A 20,578-nucleotide genomic window follows, 5' to 3' on the forward strand; every position below is an offset into this window, starting at 1 on the left:
GATACAGACATGCCTGCTCCACTGGGTTCAAGGAGATTTGGGAACCAAATGCCTTCAGGTCTCTTTGAATATCCCAGGTGGGAACCAGAAGACTCCTTTCTCCCATGAGCTGACTTATCATCTTTATACGTGATCTGTGTGTCTCCTTACATAACTTTTTAAAAGCCCATCAGCATATCACCTCAGCATGTGGCAATGGAAAACTGCAATAGCAAGAGGTGACGGAGGGTTAAGGTGGTGGTGGTGGGGAAATAATATTTTCTTTAATAGGACCACTGTCAGCCTTACTGCTCGCAGCAGTTCTTTCACACCTCTGCTGCTGGATAGAGCGTTTTCTGATTGTGGGCTCAAGGCAGATTTCATTTACCCTGGTGAACGGAATGACCTTAATTTCTTTCAGCCTCCCTGAAGTAGTTCCAGATTTATTCTGAGGCAAGGGGAGAATCTGATCCTAACTTTTTGAAAACAAATGAGTTTACTACACCCTGGGAATTTTCAAATATGACACATCCATCAGTTTTCCTTTCTGACTAACATTTGGCAAAATGTAACTGTCAAAACTTTTTAATTCAAACCAAATCATTTGTTATTTGTTCCAAGCCACATATTAAATGTCAGTGACAAAAGTTTCCATACAGCCTTTGTGGGTTCGCACGCATAGCTACCCTATGACCTACACCAAGGAACAGCCCTGGAGCTTGGAGGAGCTTAAATCCACAGAGGCGAGGGTGTGAAAACACAGCTGGACCCAGCAGCTTCTGCTGTTGCAGTAAATCCCACTTTGCCCCTCTGCACATCCCTCTAGCCTTAGAGTCTTTAGAGGTGAAATCATGAGCTCTCCTTCTCAATGCAGTTCTTTTTTTGGCGCTAAAAATCCCTCTGAGGCAAGGACAGTTTGGCATATTTTCCCTGTCTGACCATCAAGCTCTTAAAAAATTAAGTTATTAATCATCTAAACATTCACCTCTGCTGTACTACGGCTTTCTGGCCAGAAAGTCCCATAGGTGGTTATTTCAAATATTACTCTGCTTCCATTGAAGACTTTTGAATTTAAAAAAATCTGAAGTATGGACAAATGCACCTTGTGATAATTACTGCCTAGCACTATACTTTTAAAGCAGTCAGCTGAGCTTCTAGTTTATATTTCACTAATTTGCTTACTTGGTAAAAAAAAAAAACCAACAACAACAAAAAACCAAACCCCACACTCATCATGTGGTTTATCTGAGGTCTACACACACAGCAAAGCATTGCTTGCAAGGAGGAAGAGAAGTTTGCAGCAAAATTGTTTTGTAACAGATGTATCAATGGAAAAAGTTAGTAACTGGGAGTGTTCTCTCTTTCCCTGTCTCGCAGTTGCTATTAGTGCTGGTCTTTAGGGTGTAGCTTTCCTCTTGGGCTTCTGTGTTTGTTTTACGTATTGTTTTCCTCTTCCTTTTGGTCAGGAGTCTTTTTATGATCCGGCAAGATAATACTGAGCAGCAGCACCGCATCTGCAGGACAAAATGAGCCTTTGCTTTAAATATCCAAGAGACAAATGGAGGTAAGTAGAAACAAATGGATTAAGCTGTTTGGGCTGGGGAATTGCTGTCAGTTTGTTATTCGGAAGTTATTAACAACTAGTATGTTGGATTTGTTTTGGTTTTTTTCCTCTATTTGACTGCAATGTTAAGAATTTAGCTAAAGTCCGGCATGGAAATATACTGAAGTTGTAACTGCGTTCAGGCCTTTGGTAGGGATTACAGAGTTCGTTAGGACAGAAATCCTTTAAGCAGGGTTTCCTAGGCCTTCATGGCAGACCTTAAACACATTTTCCTTCCTCCTCTTTCCTCATCTTGCAAAGCGTCTCTGTACTTCTGATTCACTGTGCACACTATACCTAATCAGAGAGTTTATCCTGCTCCTGTTACCTTCCTGTATTTCATATATATTACAGAGGTTGTATTTGCTCAGCTGTATTGAATCCTATTATAAAAGCAGGGTGCAGAGGGTAGTTTCTGGATGCACAATGAATCTCTCTAACAAAATATAGCACCTGCTCTGCTGGAAGTAGCAATGTGAAGCCAGAGTTGACAGGGTAAGTGATCCCACTTCATAATCCTATAATGTTGATACAATTTGGTGGTACCAGCATAAAAGAGATACTCAGAGCTAAGCTGGACTTTGAGATAAATTGAAAATGGTGTCTTTAAAGGAAAACCACTCAGTACAAGATTTGATGACATGCAGATCTTTGACTCATAGGGTGTCATATCTGGCAGTTAGGTGGATGAAAATAGTCTTCTTTATTGTGTTGTACGAAGGCGGCGAATATTTCAGTTTAGAGAAGAAAGGGGTGCATGTCCAAACAAGACTCCACATGTGCATCAAGAGCAGGCAATAAAAGACTAAATATTCTTGACAGTCCTTCTTTCTGTTTTCTAAATTATCTTTTAAGAATCTTTAAATTTACTGAGATGGAGGTTTTTTTCTGTACTGTTCAGTGAATACTTCTAATATCAAACCTTAAGTTACATTAGTTTTGCATGCACACCTATGGTCTGTTTTTGGTCTCCAACTGCATTATCATGGTTTTTAGAGCCAGGTTTCCAGACTCAACTGCCAAAAAAGAAATCACTGTTATTTACTGTTTACTGATCATTCAATCTTATGTCTATTTAAAAGTTTTCTAGGAAAATATTGATAGCAAACAATTACAGGTCAGAGACCACAAGGTTAGTTCATATATGAAATAGAATGGACGTTTTCTCAAATATTTTGTAGAATCAACAAACTTTTTAGATTAGTTTCTTCTTCTGTTCACATAGACCACACACTACGGTTCCTCATGCTGTGAAGTACCAGAAAGCGGAGTTGCATTTTGGTGCATGAAGGACATGTAACTTATGAGAGGACATTAGCTCCATAGAGAGCAACAACCTTGAAGTGGGGATATATGAATTATCTTTCTGTTGGTCACATTACCTCTGGCTCCTCCCATTCTCCTCCTGCCTGACCTCCTCTCCCATGTAGACCCAAAGCTCCTTGGGGCAGGGACCTTCCCTGACTGGGTGTTCATACAGTGCTTGCAAAAGTCTTGCTCTTACATAGCAGCATAGCACAGATAATAAACCAAATGTGCTGGCTTTATTCATCCCTTTCCATAGCAAAAAAGTTCACTAAAGTTGATGGAAGTTTTTACATGGCAGTACCAGACCTTAAAGTATGACTGTCAGTTCGTTGGTTTCATGGAAACACTGAGCTAAACTGCATTTATGTTGGCAAACCCATGCCCAGAGAGCTGAGTCACTCTGCGCAAAGCAGCAGCTATGGCTCTTAGAAGATTTGCTTTTCCAAAGTACAACCTTCCTCTTCCACCAAGGCCTCCAGTATGCTTCTTGCTGCAGATGTTTGCTTTTCATACACTGCACTGAGACAAAAACAGAGGCAGTTAGACTTCCAAGCTATCACACTGGTAACAAGGGAAGAGAGAGAAAGTCCTGTGTCAGGAACAAACCCAGAAGACAGGCCTGGGTTATGTTTAGAACTTTGAACCACTAATACAAAGAAACAGGGATGTAGGATCATTATTAACCTGTATAGTTATTTTCACACCCTGACTTTAAACTTAGATATACCAGTAGTATTTCTACTGCCTTTTCAGTTTCTCTTTTTGCACAGCTTGAAATGCTGCTCACAGCCTGTGTAAAATCTGAAGGGGCAGGTTTGGGACACATGGAAATAAACTGCTGCAGTCATCAAAGCCACATCAAGGTACTCGAGGGGAAGTAGGACCAGTTACCCCTTCTCTCCTGAACTCTCAGCTAGAGCACAGACCTTGGATTTCTGCTATGAGCAGTTCATACTCACAAGTCCCTCTGCTCCTGAGTTATCCTAGCTGGATTTCTAAAACAAAAAGGCAGAATCATGCTAATTGTAGAATCCAGAAGCTAAGAAAAATAATATGCAAAGAAGAGTACACAAAACAATATCCACCTGTAAAATAAAAATGTGCTGGGAGTCACTGGAGAATAAAGAGAAAGAAACACTAGAGCAGCCAACTAGAAAAAAAAAGGCCAGCATAATACTCAATAGTCACAGGAGGATCAAAAATAAAATAAAACTACTTTGAAACCTCTCAAATGGAATACACTGCAGAAGAGCTGACTGGTCCCAAAGCAAGCTGTCAGAATGGCATAATGAAGGCAGCAGGCAAATTTAAACAGGATGTATCTTAAAAACAAGGAAAAAATATTCCTATAAGCAACATCTGAAATGTCAGAAAGTAAAATACTTTCAAAAGAAAAACATTGGGAATGGGCAAAAACTGAATTTGAAAGTCTTCCATCCAGTTTTCTACTAACCACTGCTGGATATTTGACAGCCTTTTAAATTATTTCTCAAGCCCATTTTAAAAAAAAAAAAAAAAAAAAAAAGTTTGCTTTCCCATCCCCTCAATTAGAGAAAAATCATCACATCTTTTTATGTTGAGAGTTAGCTGATGAATGTCATGTCATGTATCACTGCCTCTGCATCTGACAAGAATCAAAGGAGAGATTTTGAAATGCAAGTGTCTTTGAACTGCTAATTATGCTTAACAAAGAAAGTGTTTCAGTTGTTGTTTCTTAATGAAATTTCTGCTTTTACCGAAAAGGTTTTTCTGCCACCTTATTTCTCGACAGTATGAAGCTATGTTGAAACCAACAGTAATCTATTTATTCCTGATTATACTGTGATGTTTAAAAAAGTGGGAAAATGTCCAGTCTTTCTTGCAAATCTGAAGCTTCTGATGATTTTTTGAGAAATACTGGCAAAGGTAACCCTCTGATAGAGATTTTGTTCTTTTGGATACATGTGTAGACATTAAAAACATCTGTGAAAGTTCTGAGTGTGAGAGTAGGATTTCAGCTCAATTTCACTGCCCCCAGGAATTTCTCTTCTTAATTTCTTCTTCCTCAACTCTCTCTTTGGGGCCTTATTCTGAGAGGGATTTAAATACCCAGACAAAAGCTGCACTCAACCAAACTACTCAAACAAGACCAATCACCAAACAGGAGGATAAGATATAGGGAGAAAAAGACAATAAGTGGTAGGCCAACAATTCGACATTGTCTCTAATTCCACCACATTCAAGTACTTTGGATAAGATTCAGAAAAAGCCAACACCCCCACCCCCAGCCCAGAAAAAAAAGCCAACCCCCCCCCCCCCCCCCCCCCCCCCCCCCCCCCCCCGGAAAAAAAAAAACAACAACCAAACAAACAGCAAACACCCAGACTTCAGTGCAACTCCTCAGAGCCTCAAATCTTTTGACTTGCATCCTTCTCTAATTTTAATGCTTCTTAAGTAAGGCCAAAAAGTGAAACTGTAGGACTCTTGGGTTAGGAAGCAAGTAATATGTATGTCTACTCTGCTGGGCACAGGGAGTTTTGATCTGCCAGAGAAGAGTTTGTTTTGTATGATCAACATCAGGCTATATCTTGCAAATTAGGAAGCTTCAGGCTAGGGAAATACTGGAATATGAGGCTATGAAGAAAGTCCAACTGATGTAGAGAGCTGCTGGTAAGTCGGGAATTGATGGTAAAACCTGCAGTACCTGGTATGGATAAACAAGTTTTATACTGTTACTCTCTATCACTGGAATCATGGATTTTCCCAGGGTTAAGCAGAGCAGATTCACAATAATTTTTAAAAATTTAAATATTCTCTGATTTATATTCCATGAACTGAAGAAGGGAGTATAAGATTTGTGCTAGCTCCTCAGACTGTAAAAGACACCGTAAGTTCAAGAGGGTTGATTCTCATTTTCCTTATATCTACTTTAAAACAGCTTTACACATACAGGCTGAATAAAAATGACAGTCAGGCCTATTAACTAGTTTACAATTGCTCCTTTCCATTGCCAGTTTGTCCCCCATCTTCCTGTGAAGTACACAGATTTGGAAAAATGTTTAAAACATATAATAAATAGTACAATTCAGAAACTGCATAAATGGTAACATCCAAGAGTCAACTGCTCTTCATCGTTAAATAAGAGGGCATTCAGAGACACTGCCATGCAGCAGAGCCTGGGATTAGCTCTGAATTGCCTCTTCTGTGAAAACCTCTTCCCGCTGTTTTATCTCATCCATTTACAAACATTCTTCCTTTCCACCCACTTGCAGTCCCCGCAAGAGTGTTTAGGAGTTCAGCTCATTTGGCTGGGATTAAGATGTGGACATTTGCTATTAAAAAAAAAAAAAAAAAAAAAATCCATAATGTGCTGACGGTATGCTTACATGTTCTGTTACTCTAGCACTGACTGGTTTGAACACGATGAGGGTGCCAGCTTGATAGCACCGGTAGGATGCTAGGTTGAAGGAAGCAATTTGGTGCCATTCCCAATAGGTGCTGGGGAGAAATAACTGGACCTGAAGTGTGGAAGAGGCTCACCGAGGAACATGTGGCAACCTTCTCCTAATGACTGCAGCACTGAGCCTGGGGGTGGGGAGTGCTTTGGGGAGAAACTTTGTCCCCGTCCATAAAAAATGTGCTCAAGGACGAAAAGTAGAAGGAAAAGAAAAGGGGGATGCACCACAGAGTTCAGTCCACTTTACCTTGTGCCTTGGGTAGGCAAAGAAAGAGCTGAGTAGTCTCAGTGAGATCACTAATGGGACACTACACGAGATCTTCTCAGTATGTGCCTGGGAAATAGTGAAACGGTGAAAGAAACATGAAAGCAATAGAGTAACTTGCCTGTAAACTGTGAAATTATGTATGTTGGGAGAGGCTGAGGACAGTTTAAAAGAGTGCAGATGAGATATATAATGGGTTATGGCCATGCTTCATCACTGTACAGACTAAACAGCCCCCATATGTTAATTAAAGCAAGCAGCCAGTGGGACAGCAACATCTTCTGCTAGGATGTGTGCTGTCTGGCCTGTGTAGGTTGGAAGAAAACACTCCCATCCCTATCACAGTGCAGGCTCTGTTGAAGAATTGTAGGCTAATCACATTTGTTACAATTAAGGTCTTAAAGGCAACCATACAAGTACATTAGACCAAAAATCCCATCTAGTCAAAATTCATCTATGCACATTACCAACAACAACCTTGCAGGCAAAAGTTAGCATGTATTTCCCATTTTCCAGTGCTGAGAATTGCATGTCCCCAAAGGAGCAGCGTGTTTCCTTGAAGCATCAGTAAACCACACAGTGGATGCGTTGTACGTCAGGTTAACCTCATAGAGAGAAGCTACTAGCTGAACAGTTTTATTTTTCGTGAAGCACATCTTTTACTTTTTACCTAATGGTGGGTAATTCTGGAATCTCCATCACTGATGATTTTGGAAAACAGGTTAGACAAACCAGAGGGAAGTGGTGCAGGTAAAGCTGAACCTGCCATGGGGCAGCAGATGGACCAAGTGACCTTTAAGGGCCCTCCCAGTCTCCATTTTCTATGATTTCTCTAATTTAATGCTTCTGTTTCACTAACTAGACAGCTGGCCCTGTATTAGTTGACAAATAACAGAAGCAATGCAGGATGGATTAGATGAGGCCAGTTTGGAGTGTTTGCTTTCATTTTATGAGCAGTCATCCAGCTCTGGAGGAGAGCTAACAGGCTACATGCACAGCCAGTCTTCATGTTTTCAGACATATGAAAAGCTGAAATCTTTCCCAGCAAAAGAAAGGTTGTGCATGCAAACACTAACCATTTTACAGCTTTTTAGAAAATACCCAGTTGCCTACATTAGGCTGTGATAACCGTTTGCGTGACATGTATTCCTCCACTGTATTGGTATTGCTATCACAATATTAACTTTTAAGTGAGAGAATGGACTTCATCTGTATGTTTGGAGGCGGAAGCCTTCCCATCATACCACAGCTTCAGTTTTTACCCAACTTACCAGACTGAACTTCGTGCTGCTACAATACCTAGCCTCAAACCCACATATGTTGGTCAGCTAAACAACTGAAGATCCAAAATGTTTAATACTTTCCAGTGCACCGACTGAATAGCCAAACATTTTGGGGACAGATTTGCCATGGCTCCAGGCCTAGTTTTGCAAGTGCAGGTCATGCTGCATCTACTCCAGATACTCTGAAATTACTGTGTTCCTGCCCTGAGTGCATTAGGCATCCCAATTTGGTATTCCTTTTTGCAGATGTGCTGTTCTTTTTGGCAGATATACAACAGGTTTCAGTTTCCCTGAATCCTGTCTGTTGCACATGCATTTAATATATTCAGGAGTTTTGTTAAGAGATTGAAAGTCCTGGATTTAGAGCTGTCTATCACAAAGCAAATAATCTTGAAAACATGTGTGTATTTGAGCAAGAAGAGCCAAGTCCTCATCTGGAAAGCGAACTTTCATCTTCCAGCAGCAGTCTTTCTCCAAATTTACAGTCTCAATTGTTCACATGAGAAACTTAAGATTTATGTGAGTCAGAAAATACCTGCATTTTAGTTTTTCACTGCTAAGAAATATGTACAGCTGCTCCCATTATTTCAGAGGGGTTGGTTTGTTGTTGTTGTTTTAAAATCACTTCCTGGTCTCTTTTTAAAATAATTTTTTTGAAAGGCTCTTATTTTTTGAGCTTAGGAGTCATAATGAATAGAAACCTGTGAATGCAATTCTGTTCAGATTCACGTGTTAAGTCACGGGTCCCTCTCAAGTATGTGCAGGAGTCAAATCACATCCATGTAAAGGGGATTGGCAGTAGCTTTGGAAATACCTGTCCTCTTTCCCAGTTTGCACTCATGCGCCATGCTTCCAGCTCACTTTTTTTATAAAAGCAATAAACATTTTGTCTGCAGGCATCAGATATTGTCTCGGCAACCATCCCTGTATCAGTGTGCTGCTGCATAGGGTGGGAAGGGAGGCTCTGAATTATGTTATGTGGTCTGAGTGTGTCTTACACCGTTAAGATTCATGGTACTATTAGAAGATCCTTTTCTCTCTCTCTCTCTCATCTTTTACTCAACACCAAACAAAGCCGAACAAGTGGTTCATACAGTTCTCTGTCATCCATCACGTACCTGCTCTTCTGTCATACCTGTGCAGCATTTTCAAAATCAATGCTTATATTTTGTCAGTTATTATTCATCTGTTTTTCAATGCTCTAAATCTCTTGATTTAGGGGTTGCCCAAGCTGATGAGGTGATCAGAACCAAACCATTTCAGGCACTGACAGCTCAGCCGTCCACACAGAAACATGCCGCCTTCCCCGGAGCCATTGCCACCAGCCCCAGCCTGTGGCAGATGCTCCTCCAACACACCCTCAGCTCTATCACTGAGCTCCTGCTCACTTTGAAGAGTTCACTTTACTTCTTGGAGTATCTCTCTGACTCACCCTTTGCCTCCTTTTACCCATTCAAAGTATATGCCTGCACCACGTAACTGCATGAGTTGTTGTGCCCCAGGGAACCAGCTAGTGACTGCTTTGTGCTGTGGCCATATGTGAGCTTTGCAGTCTTATCACCAAGCCAGACAGACACATGCCCAGGTTTTCTCCCCCTGTATTAATAAGGTGCACCTTATTACATGTTTTATTAAGCCACAAGTACAACAGCAATCCTAGCAGGCCCCCAGTACAGCTATTGATCCTAATCTAATGGTAAAGCAGTGCTCAGGCAGGACAGGCTTTCAGGTTTTGACGGCCGCTTGTGTTTCGAGGTTCTGGTAAGGAAAAGGTGTTGAAAGAACATTTGAAACAATTTATAATCTACTTTTGTGGATTCGGATAGGTCAGATAAACATCTGAGCACGTTTGTTGAGGAAAACAAACTGCCATTCTGAACAGCTGGAGGTTTAGCCATCCCCAGAGCAAAGTCCATCAAACCTAGAGATGTGGCAAACTGCCAGGCAGCTGCATGTGTGTCATTTTGATGGTCACACAGGAATGCCCTCGGGGCAGGAGGGGATTAATGATAACTCTCTGAAACCCCAAGTGCCTCATTTTTGAGCTTCCCATGGCAGTATATTTCTTTTTCCATTTTCACTTTGTTGTTAAAGCTTCACTCTTCATTTAAACCCTCTAAGGAAACTCCTTGCACGATAGATGTACATTACCCTTTCAGGAGACAAAGAACCTCTTTCAGAAAAAAAAATACTGAAATCTATTTAGTAATGCCCCTCATGTATATATATCTCACTCATCTTCCCTAAATATTAGTTCAGAAAACAGCTTTCGTTTATAGCGATTTCATTGCCATAATCCAGATAGCATGGATTATTTCTATAGTGATGTTCTAATGCTAATTTGCAAGAGTGGAAGGCAATTTGCTGTCCTAACGAATTACTTGTGTCCTTGGATGAAACAGACAGCAAAGACAGTGCCCCTGGCTAATTGGAAACACTAGATAGATATCCATAATGTTCTATATACAAAGCTTAGTGTTGGAGATGTTATTAACATTCAATTTAACACCTACAAAATTAAAACTAAAGCTTTATCCTCATTTCCAAGCAGAAACCTCCTTGGAAATAGCTTGATGTGGTGTTCTGAAAGATGTCAAAAGATCACCTCTTCATAATGACCAGGAAGATAGGAATCCAATTAATGATGTCCGGGTATTTATATAAATGCTTCTTCTCAGAGCTGCCTGTCACAGCTAACTGTACACAATGCAAATCAAGCTTATAAAACCAGAAACACACTTCACTTACTCTGAACCTGTCCATGAAAATGGATGGAATGAGGCCTAAATCCAAGTCCAGCAGTCTAATGTAACACTTAAGAGCCACTGTGTGAAATACGGGATTTGGTGGACGCTGTCCATAGCTACAGGTAAAAACACTTATGAACTCTTAGTGTACAGATCCACACACTGATGATAATGTACACAGTACAGCAGCCAGTCCAGACACTATTTCTACATCCCCCTCCTCCTTCTCTAAAGGAGGGGTTTAGGGTTAAAAGAGTGGATGTAAAAGATTTAGTTTCAATCATCAGGCCTGATACAGGTGCAGGGCACCGTCACCATAGTTCACATTCCTTACCTGGGTATTATCCCTATTCATTCCAGCCCACACCGGTGTCTATGAAGATGACAAAGACTATCCCATCTTACAACAGCTTGCAAGTACATCCCAGACCAGCCAGTCACATGCTGCCTTACACTAGGTCACGAAGCTAGAGGTGCTTAGACAGAGCTGTATAGATCATCCTTCACTGCCAGAAGGAAGGTAAAATTTGGAAAAAAGATTCTATATAGAGTTTGAGAATTGAGTTTATCTTCAAACCATGGTGTGACAAGAGTGCCATTCAAGCTAGCCTGTACAATGGCTAGTCAGTGGGGGCACTGGGTGCAGGACCAGGGGCACAGAGACAGGACAGCTGGACCACTCAGCTCTGCCAAGGCTTGAAGTGCAACTTGGCTTGTCGCGCTCTGGTCAGGACCAAACCAGCTCTTCTCTGCCTTTGAAGCCTAGAGCCCAGTGAGCAGCACAGCATGCAGATCTAGGCCAAAGTGGGAAAGCAGCATCTGCCAACTTATTTGCAAGAACTGTTGTACCCACAGCTGAGTTCAGTACAAATATTATTTGTGAGGGACAAAAAGCGATTAGCATCTAACAACTGGCTCTTGGTAGAGTCACCTTCAGACTAGTCAGGCACAGTCCTACTTAATCTGCCTGCGTTTCCAGAGCACTGATCACTATGTATCTCTGCATCATGGCCATCCATCACACCACCAGTTTCTCATCTAAATACTGCCAACAGCACTGTGAGTAGCCCAGTGCTGACACTCCCTCCTTCTCCCTCTGCATCTTATTATTTAAGTTGCTGCTGGCAAAGAAAAGGAGAGTGGCTGTGTCCACAGTGACATTAGCAGAACTGTCAGCTTAATCAATGCTGATCCTTTCCCCCTCAGCCCCGCTTCTCTGCTGTTCCTTTTTGAGGCAGAAGAGCAGCCCTATAAATTCACCACTGTGCCCAGTCATCCAGAAATACTGCTCATTTTCCAGAAAGCTTTTGGTAGCCTGACTGCCTCCAATTCCACATGCTATGTCCCCCTTGGCCACCCAAGGTCTCCTAAGCAGAGCCATTGCCAGGGCTCCCAGAGCCCACACTTTTCCCCTGGTCAGCAGGAGCACCTCCGGCAGCAGACAGGCAGAGCAAGGAGCCCTTCTGCTCTCTGCAGATTAATAATCATGGGAGAAACAGGATTACAACAGCACTAAAGGCAGAGCAGGTTGCCAGAAAGGCTGGGTGCTTTGAGAAAGAGCTTTCGGCAACCAAAGAAACTTGTTGAAAGGTTTTCCAAAACCTTGGAAGCTGGGATGTTTGTAAATAGCCCATAATCTCCTCCATTCCAACAAAACGTGCTTTTGCAGTTTGGAAGGGAGGAGGCAAACCTCCACTAACAATGCAGCTTTATTCAGCTTGCTCATCTCCACCTGGGCCATTACTGAGCAACAGTGGGGTCTGTGGAGGGGAACAGAGCTGCAGACAATACCTCCTAATGCGAAATGCAGAGGATTCACCATGAGATGATCCTCCTGGACTCCAGCTGCCCCATTGAGTCAGGCAGAACTGGCAGGCAGACACGTGTGTGAGTGCAGAGAGGCAGCTGTCACTGCTGCCTTTCATTGTCCTCAGGAATTCAGTAGGACAGGGAATAAAATTAGCATCTCCACCTCATCCAGACCCTCACCACCGTGTCTCAGCACCATACCCTTCCCTTTTGGTAATACAGTTGTAAGCAATGACTTATGAAGGCAGCTTGTTTGGTATTTTTGTTTGTGTAGGGGTTAGGTTGGTTTTTTTTAAAGACAGTTTTCAGAAATAGCGATATTATTTTTTTTCATCTTCAGTTCACCAGGCTGACACACCAATTCATGATGTGCCTTGTTTGATACAGTACGTGAGTCAGTTGGAACTAGATTTCACATAACAAAGCATTAGTAATGTAATTGGAGAGGGAGCATCGTAGCAAAGATGAACATTCTTGGAAAACCAGTATTCCAAAAAGTTTCATCATCCATAATCCTCCTTCTCTGTCTTGCGTCTTGCAAGTTTGGTGTGGGTGTGTTTGCACACCCTTGTCTCTCTCTCACCGTGCCTCTACCACTTATCAGCTCATTGCAGTTCTCAGCCTACTGTCAAGATCACTCTACCCCGTTGTCATCTGACATTCCCTAGAGTTGTCTGGAAGGGGAAATCTTGAGTGCAGTTGATCTGCCCCAGCGTCATTCAGCCACAGGACCTGAAGAGTCTCTCCTCCATCCAGCACATCTGAACCACGGCCAAGGTACAGCGTGTGCCAGGGACAGGAGCGGTCATGCTCTGGGACTCAGCACGCTCAAACATTATCTTTCCTGCAGTTCATCGCATCACAACACAGATGTGGCCTCACAGTATAGATGTGTTCATTGTACTAATAGTAGGGTTGTTACCTATAAACTTTCTCTCTTCCGCTATGTCTCCATGTGCTTCTCTAACACTATCTTCTTTGCAAAATAGTCAAGTAAAATTTAAGTACCATATTCTTGCACAGAGGTTTCGCTAAGACTTTGAGGGTCAGTGAAAGAAAGGTTTATTTCTTTCCTCCCATGACAAAATAACACCCTCCAAGCAGCACTGCAGTACTAATGTGTTACGGCCTTTCAGGAGGAGCAATTCCATCTGGTCGATATTCCCACCAGCGTGGCTGCGGAGAGCTGGTTGTTTAGCATCTCTAGATCACACGGTGATACGAACCTAATCAACTCTCTGTCTCAATTTTCAAATCTCATTGACAAGCATATCTTGTCTCCCTTGTCAGTACTGCTTAATTTTCCTCTTCCACTAAGCTATTATTTAATTCAGTGGCAGTAGCTAGCACTGACAGGCAACATAATTCGTAGGACTGACCTGGGGCCGGGGTCCAGAGCTGTAGGACTCTGATCCTAACAGTCCCACAAGCTTGGACAAAGCACTGTGTCCCAGTTTCCCCATCTTTGACATAAAAGTAATGTTTCTGCTGCCAAGGGAGGCTAGAATGATTATACTCTAGAAATATTCAATGCTAAACACTTCTACCAATCTATTTATCATGTTTATAGAGTAATGGCTTACAGGAGTAAGAGGCTAGAGAATAGCCCTACAGTTACAGGATTGGGCTGCAGTACAGGAGATCTGACTTCTGTTCCCGGCTCTTACACAGGTAACAGGAGAGACCCTAGGCAAGGTTTGGGCTTCAGACCTCCACCTTTAGAATACGAAATACAATCTTTCCCTCTCTGGAGGCTAAATCGTTCTTATTTGTGAGTTTGCAAAGATATCGGATACTGTCATTTTTTAAGTCAATTGCTACACATACAGTTCTAGTATGGATTCCGTTTATAAATAAAGGACAAGAAGGAATAACTGCAGTTAGGAGAGGCTTTGCAACATGCAACACTCAGTCAACGTCTGTTTTCTTGTATTTAATGAAATCTTGCGCATCAGAATTAATGCAATGAGGGAAATGGCTCTCACAGCCAATGCTGACTTCACTGACTTCGATAGTCCTTCGTGACATTGAGCAAGACAGCTATTACTTGCGCCTGTTTCACTGAAAATAGGGAGAGCCCCATCAGACCTAGTACATACTAAAAAAAAAAATCAAACAAGATTGCCTACAGTCTGGAAAACAAACTGACATGCTTTGTAGATTTTCCCGTTAGCGTAGTTTCCAGACAAGCGTCTCTGCCACAGTTCAAAGAGTTAAAGTAGTGCCATGCCAGATCTCCCACAGAAGTTTTCAAGGAGCATGCAGAAGTCCAAGAGGTATAATTAATGTCAAGTGGTGTGTGCAGGCAGAGTCCATTCCGCTGCGTCCCGTTGCCCAGCCCACCTGCTGCCCACCAGCTGCTCCTCCACAGCTGCCCTGATGTGCCCGTGAAACTCCCCTCCAAATGCTCTGCTCCTTTCCATGTTTCCTGAGGAAACGCTCAAACAGCTCATCTGCTCTTTAAGCAATTAATGGACTCCATGAAGCATCTGGTGAGCAGAGTTCTGTAGGGCCCCTACTTTGCAGCAACTCACACCCTGTGGCACGCGTACACTTCTGGCCTTATGGTCAGTAGCTGACCAACTGGTGCAAATCAAATTCTGTGGAGTTACACTGACACGCACCAGCTGGCTAGTTGCCCTTATCAGTTTGCATAGGTCTTGATCACATACGCACTCACATTGATTTATTAGCATCAGTAAAGTTACTCCCAGACCTGGCTTCTCTGTAGACCAGTGCCTAGGCCTGCAGAGAACATGCTTTTTTTTCCAGTTATGCAACTTCATCTGCTGAGAATATCTCCCTGCAGCCCTCTTCATCCTCCCTCTAGACCAATAGTTTAGACTTAGATTACAGAAGGAGGTTTTTTTTTCCTGATAGGTGAAGGATGGTTGCAGTAGCAAAGATGCTCACTTGAGGATACTAGCTAGGTGCTGGCACTGTAGGTACAGTGGTAAGGAAAACTTTGGTTAATGCACAATGTGCTTTGGAGGAGCTAGTTGGACAGAAGATAGGATTGAGCCATCTCTCTTCTCCCAGAAAGAGACAACTAGTCACAGAGCTCAGCTTTTTAGACAGTGGAGCAGGAATCAAAGCCTCATTCTACCAATTTTATCCTTTTGAGAGTTGCGAACAGAGATAAATCCTTCCCTGCATTATGCTGCTCTCAAGAGCAAGAAAGAGGGCTCCCAATGGTGCTGCGCAAGTAGGAGAGCAAGCGACAGTCTCAGGCCTACCTCTACATTCCTGTTCTTTCCAAAGCATTCCACCTGCACAGAGTCTTATTCATGAGTATTAACGATAAATTTGCTTGCTGACATGCTTTAATTACTATGCTAGTCCTGCTATCCTGCTTGGCTCCACACGCCGCTTCCTGCTGGAATATCAGATTTTGATGAAGGAACAAGGAGTTTGTAGATCTGCATGATGTTGCTGCTCATCACATGAGGGTGAGGAGGATTGCACCTTCTTCTTCAGTAATCACACCTCAGTGCTGTGACCCCACCACCTTCTGCCTGCCCTAGTGCCCTCTGTGGCCAAAAGCCCTTTGTGGAGGAAGCGAGAAGCTGCCAAAAGTACACAGGGAGATTGGCTAATGATTCAGCAACGGCTGCGGGAGTGAGAAATGTTCCCTGCTTATTTGGGGTTGCTGACCAGCACATTATGAACCAGCAAGTGAAAATACAATCACCATTACGAGCACTGACATCTAAAGGCACTACCTTCCAGCTTGTCGGGCACAGGGAGAGCTGTGATGAATTAGCTTGCTAGCTTGATTGTGGCAGGGCACGATGAAAATACTAAGTTTCCACAATACCTGTGTTGCATAAAAGCTTTTGTACAAAGCCTAACCACAGCTTGTGTAACTTGAAGGTAATGGGAGATGAAGGAAAATAAAACAGGGTGAAAGCAAGCAACTGGTTATAAGGAAAGCATAAAAAGCAAGGTGTCTCCATGGCAGGGCAGCAGTGAGGGACTTGTCTCACTTGTGAAAATGACTTCCATTCTCGTTCTCTCTGGTTATGTCTCTATTGCCTGTTTGCCCGTTTTATTCCAGGTTTGTCTTGTAATATGTACTTATACATTTGTCAAAGGTCCTGTGCAAACGGAATATGAAAATAAGCCGCACCTCCTAGACACCATTAATTAGACAGCATTAATGACACTTGCCATTAGCCAGAGAGGGAAAACCTTGGGTGAAAAGGAAAGCCAAAAAGATGTGGCATAGAACTGAGGGCCTGTCTTGAGGGATGTTTCTGTCCTTAGTTTTGTTCTGTCTGTGCTAGGATTAGGCCCAGCTTAAAATAAGATCAATAGAAAGGGTTGGAAAAGCATGTCTGCACACAAAAAGCTGGTCTGCTCTAACTTGTATCCGTTTACAGAGGTCTCCCATGTAGTCATCAGCTTTCCTGGCAAAGGGATCGAGTTTGTCTCTTCCACTCATCCCTATCTCATTTCCCCCAACAGAGAAATAGCACAGCTCTATTTGGAGAGCAGGTAGCAAACAGCCATCTCATCCCCTTGTTCAAATGTTTGAGACCTCTTTCCCTGGCCAGAAACTAACTACAATCTTAAATCTCAGTCATGTGCCCCAGCCCCTTGTGAAGGGTTGGACTGACCTGACTCTCCTCAGATCTCCTTATCCTACCCTAATTCCAGCCCTTCACTCAGAGCTTCCCCTCTTAAACCCAGAGAGAAAACGAGTGTCTCCCCGAGGCAGACACCAAAGGCAGGCTGAGCTTCACAGCTATATTAATAAGGAAATTAAGACTAATTGGAGGAAGTGTTGTTACCTCCATATATAGCATTATACTAAATTGCTGCACTATTTCTAGCATCCATGTTTTCTCATGAATGCTTAAATACCAAAGCCAGTTCAGATCCATAGCAATGACAAAAGGCTGTAGAGGACAAATTTGTTTCTTAGCTTATATAACTGCTATAGTCAGACAGAGAAGTGACTTAATTTGAACACAAAACTAGTTTCATGAGAGGAAAATATCGGTCATAAAGAACCGTTTAATCTTTCAGAACAAGGTGTCTGGAAAAACAGCTGGAAGAAGCAGCCGGCCGAGCTCCAGTGAGCAGCGAGGGGAGCTTCTTCTACCAGCTAACCATGTCAGCGTCAATGGCAGATTCTCCCTTCCTTGGCCAAGTCAGGGTCAGATGACATGTCCAACCCCCACAGAAGTTTTAACTGTATTATACAAGATCTATAGACACACCAAAAATAAACCTCTTTACTTGGAAAAAGCTCTCCCCTATAGTGAGAGGGATTATTCAGCGATAAGGTGGTGATCTCTTCCATCCAGAGATCCATTCCACGGGGCAGAGCTGTTTACAGGTTTTTTCTAGGGTAAAGGGAGAGGGGTACGGGCAGGCTGGGGGTGCAGGTATCGCCAATGGGGCACCTCTGGTTTAACAAGGGAAGGAGGTGTATATCCAAGTAGGAACTGGCTGACTTTTCCCCTTCCCTGGGGTGCAGGTGAGTGATCAGAAGGATCCCCCTGCCCGAAATCAGCTCTGATAGGTCTCACAGAGCTAGTGGGTCTGAAGGTGGAAGGGAGGAACGCTCCTGAGATGCAGGAAGGTTGGGGTCCATTCCGCTTCCATCCCCAAATCCCCTGTGACACTAGGAAAATGGCAGCCTCTCCCTGAGCCCCAGAGTTTTGGGGGGCTCACTGGGACCCCGTCAGCACCCCTCTTTAGCCCCCTGTGCCCCCAGTGCAGGCTCCTCGGGGCAGGGGCTGTCCCCGACAGCTTGCCACCCTGCTGCCATCTCCGGCCCAGGGCCTCTAGGTGCTGCTCTACAACCAGCAATGGATTTCCCGGCAGGAGGAAAGGGAAAGGGAAAGCAACGGCAGGAACTTCCTCATGTTGCAGGAGGAAACTGCAGCAGTTCTGGATCACCAGAAAGTGCCTTTTTTTTTTTTTTTTTTTTAAAGGCGTCTTGTTCATTCTCGTGTAAACCAGCACACGGGGCAAGGCTATCCGTCCGTATTTCCTGCAGGGATTGCAGCAGAGGGATTAAGCCTGAGCAGAGCATTCTGCATCACATTTTGACTAAGCGACAGCTGTGGTTTAGCTTTTCACACAAAGGAAAAAAAGAGGTTAAACTGAGATATCTAATGGCACTGTCATGATAGGAGTTAACCCTGTTAGGTCAAGAACAAGAATACCAGTGATTCCACAGAGAAGAGTAATGCACATGGGGCTGATGCTTGAAGGTGAGGCTTAAAGCTTCAGGCATTAACAAATTAACATTTCACCTAGTTAGATATTGATCACTATCACAAAGCATGTCATGACCACCATAAGCTTACCACAATGCGCTAAGCAATGATGGAAAATTAGAACATGTACCAGAAAGCATATCGATTGCTTCTCCTCTAGGAAGTTCGCTCAGACATTTAGCAAATCTGTGAGTCTCATCCTGCTGTTTCCTAAATGAGTGACAAATATTGCCTTATCTCCCGAGGGCAACCTCACAGTTTTCCTCTTCACTGCCATACTATGATTTTCACATTGCGTTAAGGTAAAGTGTCGTTCCTCCTTTCCTGATGCCCCAAGGAATGGAAATTTAAGGTGTTCATTACCCAGCTGATCCCATGCCAGCTGGGACAATCAAGGAAGGTAATTTTGTCTCACCACCTGTAGAGAGATACTGTATTAAGAGTGTCTTCTTGTGTGTATCCTGTGCTGTGCGTGATATAGCATGAATTCTTTGTAGCCAGATGAACCCTTAACACCATCGCACAAATATGCTGCGAGCACTGAAACAGTAAATAACAGATCTGCCTGCCCTCGGGTAATGAGAACTAATAAAGTTCGTGTTGCATCCCTGATAGTACGTGTATACTTATATAAGGGGTTTATTACTATACATACTGCAGAAAGAAAGAAGCAAGAAGACTGTATAAGTTTACCCTAGTTCATCTGGTTCATGGGGCCTCTCTGAAAGTGCCCACAGGAGACTGTATTTCCTTTAAAATATTAATCCCAGCTTAAGGAAGGGATGGTGCATGATCAGGCACAAACCTTGGGGAATGGCTCTTTAATTTCTCCATCTGGGAAGCCTCCTCTCAACAAAAGCATTTAATGCCCATACGTGATCTCTGGTGGCTGTTGCATGCTGATGCGTGAGGATTATGTGATGCTGCTCATAGAATGAGAAGGTCTCAGACATGCAGTGAGAATTAGTTGGGTGGCAGAGAGTGACGGTAGGGTACAGGGATGGGAGTGATTGGAAGATGCTCTTCTGCAGCATAGTCTGACACAGGTGATCCTAGGACATACAGGAGGCATATACCTCAGGGAAGGAAAAGCCTTGTTAACCTTGGTACATTTAGTTGTCACCACTTCATTGTATAGAAAATAGTCCCTGACAGGAACGACACAGACACTTCCCAGCTGCAGCAGTGTCCAGGCAATCCAGCAGGAATATCAAACTGTGGATAGGAGATCCTGGGCAGATACAGACAACAGCACAGCAGGGAGACAAACCTGCAAAGGAGTGGGTCCTACCCACTTCTCTGCAATGTCAAAGCATGTCCCAGATGAGAAATAGTGCTTGAGAAACAGCAGGGAGCAGAGGTACTTTACAGCCTGTACCACCTACCAGACAAAGCGCTAGGCAGATTCCCCGGGCCTGTTGGAGAACTGAGATCCCCTGTTTCTCTTTTCTCTCTAACACGTGTGTTAACGTTTGCTTCAAGTCCCTTACGCCGTTGTGATGAAAGCTAAACACTGAGAGCGGGTACCTGTGTTCACTCATGACGCAGCCTGTGGTCCATGCTTGGACACTATTTGGGAGCTGGTACTTTGCTGAACGCAGCCGCCGACTGTTCCCGCTACCTGCACGCTACTGCCATGGCAGCCCGAGCCTTCAATTTCAAGCAGGTCCCACACAAAAGTTCATTTTGCAGCACTTTCCCTCCAGCCTGTTTCAGAGCCCTGCTGTTAACCTGCCTTTGCCAGCCCCCTTCATTCCTATGCTGTTTCATATAGCCTATGGCAAACTTCCCATTTGTGTGAATACACAGCCTCCAGGCAAAACTCTCAGCAAAGTGCAGCTTCCTGAGGGCTAAGCAGGGAAAGGCATCTGGGGAATCCAGTCCCGATGCCAGAGGTCTTAATGCCTGCAGAAAC

The 20,578-nt window shown here is 43.4% G+C and overlaps 1 protein-coding gene across 1 annotated transcript in view; it reads left to right on the forward strand.

The window, feature by feature from the left end:
• Positions 1–1,458: 1,458 nt before the first annotated feature.
• LOC104835101 (calcium-activated potassium channel subunit beta-2) overlaps positions 1,459–20,578 on the forward strand; it is a 154,132-nt gene continuing 135,012 nt past the window's right edge. Inside the window, exon 1 of the mRNA XM_010572911.1 lies at positions 1,459–1,543. Coding sequence (XP_010571213.1) covers positions 1,506–1,543 — 38 coding nt within the window. The 5' untranslated portion in view covers positions 1,459–1,505. The remainder of the gene's footprint in view (positions 1,544–20,578) is intronic.

This window comes from Haliaeetus leucocephalus, unplaced genomic scaffold, assembly GCF_000737465.1.
Source record: "Haliaeetus leucocephalus isolate CR32 unplaced genomic scaffold, Haliaeetus_leucocephalus-4.0 Scaffold362, whole genome shotgun sequence".
NCBI classification, from domain to species: domain Eukaryota; kingdom Metazoa; phylum Chordata; class Aves; order Accipitriformes; family Accipitridae; genus Haliaeetus; species Haliaeetus leucocephalus.